This window comes from Myotis davidii, unplaced genomic scaffold, assembly GCF_000327345.1.
Source record: "Myotis davidii unplaced genomic scaffold, ASM32734v1 scaffold732, whole genome shotgun sequence".
Lineage (NCBI taxonomy): Eukaryota > Metazoa > Chordata > Mammalia > Chiroptera > Vespertilionidae > Myotis > Myotis davidii.
Genome location: NW_006284349.1, coordinates 20,051 through 25,469, shown reverse-complemented (window position 1 = coordinate 25,469; position 5,419 = coordinate 20,051). Strand labels below are relative to the sequence as shown.

Genomic DNA, 5,419 nt, shown 5'->3' with positions numbered 1-5,419 from the left:
AGATTTGTAAAGAGCTCTTACTTTGAATTCATGGTGTTTCATCGTATATAGGACTGAGATATCAGTAAGTAATGAATGTCTAATAAAGATCTGGCTTTATTATATTCTGAGAAGTTGTAATAAAAATACTTTTTGTGTGGTGAAATCAGGGTCTGTCTTCAGAAACGTTTACCATGAACTCATTCAGTTCTATCTGCAAAGTACTTTGTGTTTTCACTTCATGATGGAAGTAAAGTGGGAGATCAGGTAGATTTGAGACGAAGAGTTTCTCTTCGGCCGTTAACAAATCGTAGTGGGTGTGTTACCTGCTGTTGCATTGGCTCCAGCTCCTGGTGACTCTGTAAATGAGTGGTGTCCACAGTGTTCTGCTCAGCTCCTGCAGACTCACGCCTGTGGCTTCTTCTCTGGGGTCAGCCCATCTCATATTTGGTTTCCTCTTTTCCTGCTGCTTTCTATTTTTCCCAGGAGATTGCCACTTTCAAAGAGCCCTGCCTTCTCATGATGGATGTGAAGTAGGACAGCCTTAGTGTTGTCTTTTTTTTTGGCCTCCAGTGATGTTTCAGGCTTAACTTGTTCTAAAGCCCACTTGTTCAGATGAATCAGTGTTTTCCTATTAGCTTCTTCACTACCCAACTTTCACATCTGTACATAGTAATTGGGAATATGAGGGCATGGGTGACCTTAGCCTTGGTCTCAACACACCTTTACTCTCGGTGATTTTTGTTTTTTAATATATTTTTATTGATTTCAGAGAAGAAGGAAGAAGGAGAGAGAGATAGAAACATCAAAAATGAGATAGACTCATTGAATGGCTGCCTCCTGCACACCCCACACTGGGGATCAGGCCTGCAACCGAGGCATGTGCCCTGACCGGGAATCAAACGGTGACCTAGTTCATAGGTCGACACTCAACCACTGAGACACGCCAGCTGGGCAAGGCTAATTTATTTTATTTTTTAATTGATTTTGTTTTTCAATTAGAGAGAGAGAGAGAGAGATTAATTTGTTTCACTTATTTATGCATTCATTGGTTGTTTCTTGTATGTGCCCTGATGAGGTAAAACTCACAACCTTGGAGTATCTGGAAGACACTGACCAACTGAGCTACCTGGCCAGGGCTAGGCTAGTTTAGTTTTAGGAGCTAAAATCTGGAATATTTCTGTGGAGCTTTGTTTTGCTAGTGATATTTTTATAACATTTGTTTAATAGCCCACAATTCTAGTTTTAGGTCCTAAATCTCAATAGATGTGTTCATGTTATAGTTTCTTGAAAGTTGTGTAGTAGGTGTCCCAACATAAATTCTGTCTTTGTGTATATATTAATATTTATGAGGAAAGGTTAATTAACTTACCCAGAACCACATAGGAGCAGATTCAAATTTGAGTCTGTCTGATTCCCATTCCACTACTTTTCATTAAATCAAACTGGGGAGCCATGGCAGTATTCATTGTAAACAATAATGTGTAAGATGTTTGTGCTTTTAAACTTAGCAGTGATAGAAAGGGGTCTTTAACACATTAAGCGCCCAGCCTGTTTTGTCTTCTGGATGGAAAGTATAGTGTCTGTCACCAGTGACTGGGCGCTTAACGTGTTAAAATGTTTGCTTTTCATGTTTATGGAATTTCTGCCCACTTAGAAATTATATATATTTTTAATTTGTCTAGTGTGTATATTAGGCGATACTTTTATGCTTAATTATATATATTTTTCTTTTGAAAGAACTGTTTGGACTGTTGTTATTGGACCAAAAAGGATGACATCTATTATCAAATTAACTACCCTCTCTGGGGTTCAAGAAGAATCTGCTCTTTGTTATCTTCTTCAAGTCGATGAATTTAGATTTTTATTGGACTGTGGCTGGGATGAGCACTTTTCTATGGATATTATCGATTCCCTGAGGAAGTAAGTTACTTTTAATATTTCTAGACTTCTAGTACATCAACTTTCCTACATTGTAATACTATTTTCATGTTAAATAGTGTTTGCTTTTTTTGCTCTAATTTAGTTTATAGTAAAAGACTTAATTTTACTTATGCCAAAGAATGCCTATCCTATATAATAAAAGCCTAATATGCTAAGTGCCCAGTCGTCTGGTCGAATTTTGTGCACCTCTAGTTTTCAGTTATAAAGTTTGATCGACTAATAGGCTATGTTTGAAATTCAACATCCTCTTAAGTTATTCGTTACTTGGCTAATGGATCTCAGTAAAAATTTCGCACTCAAATTTTAGAAAAGAGTAAGTTTATAAGAATTTGAAGAGAGAAAAAAACCTTCCATGTGAAAGCTCTACCGTCAGATCGCATGAGCTTACTTTTTGATCTTTTGATGCTAGACGTTGAGAATTGTTGCTCAGAATAGTGACCGTGAGATACAAAACAATAGTAACCCATTGGAGAGAAACTCAGTAATGTTTGCAGTATTATACTAATTAGGGAAGGAAAGAGGACTTAAACATTTACAAAACTTAGAACTTGTAGCAAAACATTTTTTTATTTTGTCAACGAGAACATATGCTTCCATGATTAAGTAAAGTTTTACTATAATGAATATGCTATCAATTGCCATGATAAATAGCTGGGCCAAAAATCCATAATAAATATGTGGCTGTTTAAGTATTCCTCCTTCATTTCTGAAATTCCAAACTGAGTTCTTGAACTTTAATTAATGGTACATGAGGTAGACATTTGAAACCAGCTTACATGTGGTATTTACCGTTTCTCTTTCTTTTCTCTTTCAAATGTGTCTATACACTATACACTATAGACCTAGTGTGACTTACACCATGATTCTGATATCTACACAGGACCGGGGTGGTTAGAATTAATATTTGTAGGCATCATACTTTTAGCTCTTTTACTCCAGCATAGTCTTCAATTCAGAATGCTGAGAGGAATCAGAATTGGTGAATTAGTTTGCGTGTCCCGCCTTCATCCTTAAAACATGACTCGGGAAATGGTAATGTTGCTGGTGCTCTCCCAGGCACGTTCACCAGATCGACGCGGTGCTGCTGTCTCACCCGGATCCGCTCCACCTCGGGGCCCTCCCGTACGCGGTCGGGAAGCTGGGTCTGAACTGCGCCATCTATGCGACCATTCCTGTTTACAAAATGGGACAGATGTTCATGTATGATCTTTACCAGGTAATATAAGCAGTTAAAAAAAGTTTTAACGGTTCTGCAGTGATCATTTTTAACCTTTCATTTGTGGTATCCTTTTAGTCTCGACATAATACAGAAGATTTCACTCTGTTCACGTTAGATGACGTGGATGCAGCTTTTGATAAAATACAGCAGTTGAAATTCTCTCAGATTGTGAATTTGAAAGGTAAAAAATATTTCCATCAATAAAATAATTGGACTAAAGAGATTTAACTTACTGAAAAATGCAAGGGGAATTTGCAGTAAAAGCTATAGGCACTGTGCTCTGAGGAATAGAAAATTAGCATTTTTTAATAAGAACTCTGAACCTCCCCTGAGTCATTTGGACTGGAAAATATTCCAGATGAAATACTAACAAAATGTGAACAACTCTGGCCTTTTTGTTGTTAATCCTCACCCAAGGATTTTTTTCCTATTGATTTTTTAGAGATAGTAGGAGAGAGGGATGGGGAGAAAGAGAAAGAGAAACATTGATGTGGGAGAGACACATTGATTTGTTGCCTCCCATGCATGTCCCAGCTGGGGCCAGGGATCAAACCTGCAACCCAGATAAGTGCCATTGACCAGAAATTGAACCTGTGACCCTGTGGTGTGGGGGTGGACACTAACCACTGAGCCCCCCAGGCTAGGGCAACAACACCTTTAACTTGGGAGAGACTTATTTAGTGTCTGCTGTGTGTAATGCACAGAGGTAGCATGGGCAGATCCTCCTGGGAGCTCACAGGTCGAGGAGAATAAGCAGCCCAGACGCTGGCTGTAGTGACTGACGGAAATGGAATGCGATGGCAGCATAAAGGACAAAAATGACTGAATTCTAGGATCAAGCATTAAAAAGTTTATTCTCTCATTAAGGCAGGAAGTTACATAGTAAGTTTATATTTACTATCTACAGAGATAATTGTATTAAAGATTTTCAGATATGAACCCTGGCATTGAAAAATGCAACAGGGTGCAACAGTGGAATCTGAAGATTTAACCAGGAAGTAACCGTGGTCTCAATAGTTGTGCATGTACTGAATTTTTCTATAGGATAAATTCTTTAATGAGGTTGGAATGGTCAGTTTAGAAGTTAATAAAAATGTAAATACTTGCCCTAACCGGTTTGGCTCAGTGGATAGAGCGTCGGCCTGCAGACCGAAGGGTCCCAGGTTTGATTCCGGCCAAGGGCATGTACCTTGGTTGCGGGCATATCCCCAGTGGGAAGTATGCAGGAGGCAGCTGATCTATGTTTCTAGCTCTCTATCCCTCTCCCTTCCCTCTCCCTTCTTCTCTGTAAAAAAATCAATAAAATATTTTTTTTAAAAATGTAAATACTTAATAATTATGTGTATAATATAAGTAATAAAATTTATTAGTTCATACTAAGTAATTTACTAGTAATAATAACTGTAAGTCCAATCTCTAGCCTTTTATTCATAAGCACAGATATGTCTGTAAGAATCTTAATAAAGTGACAAGAGCATTTGCTTCCCTGAGGGAATGGAGTAGCCAGGGGACAGGAGAGAGAGACTTGCATTTCACTGTATGTCTTTTTATTTTTGAACTTTGTATCATTGTCTATATTACCTGTTAAAAAATAGCTTACAAGTAAATAACCTCTCTGTAGGGACGTAAAAGAAATCTGAGTGTTGTCATGATCTCGTTGACCTAGGAAAAGGACATGGCTTGTCTATCACACCTCTGCCGGCCGGTCATATGATAGGTGGGACCATATGGAAAATAGTCAAAGATGGAGAAGAAGAAATTGTTTATGCAGTTGACTTCAACCACAAGAGGGAGATGTAGGTATATTAAGAGAAAAGCAAATAGAAATACAATTGGCATTATTTTATACTTTGGAGGGAAAATTAGAAAACAGTTATTTTTTTAACCAGAAATCTAAAGATATTTAAATGCACCAATTAGTTAATATTTTGAAAATTACTTAATTATTTGCATTTTAAGGGAAAACTATGATACTAAGAGATAAAAAGTATATTTGAAATTTACATGTTAGTGTCCACTCTATAAAACAGATTTCTCCCTGGAGATGCTGCAAAAGAGATAAATTTTTGTATATCAAACTATATTTTATATGCTCTTGACCTGCTATTTAAAGGAACTTTGTCTTTTTTTTTTTTGTAGAGTTAGTAATTACCATCTAATAACAGTTATATTTAAAGTCAGACTCCCTTTAAAAGGAGACACAACAGTTTAATTTTAAATACTTCATTTTTTATTCATAGCATATTATATCAATTACTAGAGGCCTGATGCACGAAA

The 5,419-nt window shown here is 37.1% G+C and overlaps 1 protein-coding gene across 2 annotated transcripts in view; it reads left to right on the top strand.

Annotated features, from left to right (window-relative positions):
• The window catches only part of CPSF2 (cleavage and polyadenylation specific factor 2), a 22,787-nt gene continuing 17,368 nt past the window's right edge, over positions 1 to 5,419 (top strand). For both annotated transcript variants that reach the window (XM_015571326.1, XM_015571323.1), the window contains exons 1-5: positions 1 to 64; positions 1,720 to 1,902; positions 2,980 to 3,139; positions 3,218 to 3,323; positions 4,809 to 4,938. In XM_015571326.1, coding sequence (XP_015426812.1) covers positions 1,754 to 1,902; positions 2,980 to 3,139; positions 3,218 to 3,323; positions 4,809 to 4,938 — 545 coding nt within the window. In that variant the 5' untranslated portion in view covers positions 1 to 64; positions 1,720 to 1,753. The remainder of the gene's footprint in view (positions 65 to 1,719; positions 1,903 to 2,979; positions 3,140 to 3,217; positions 3,324 to 4,808; positions 4,939 to 5,419) is intronic.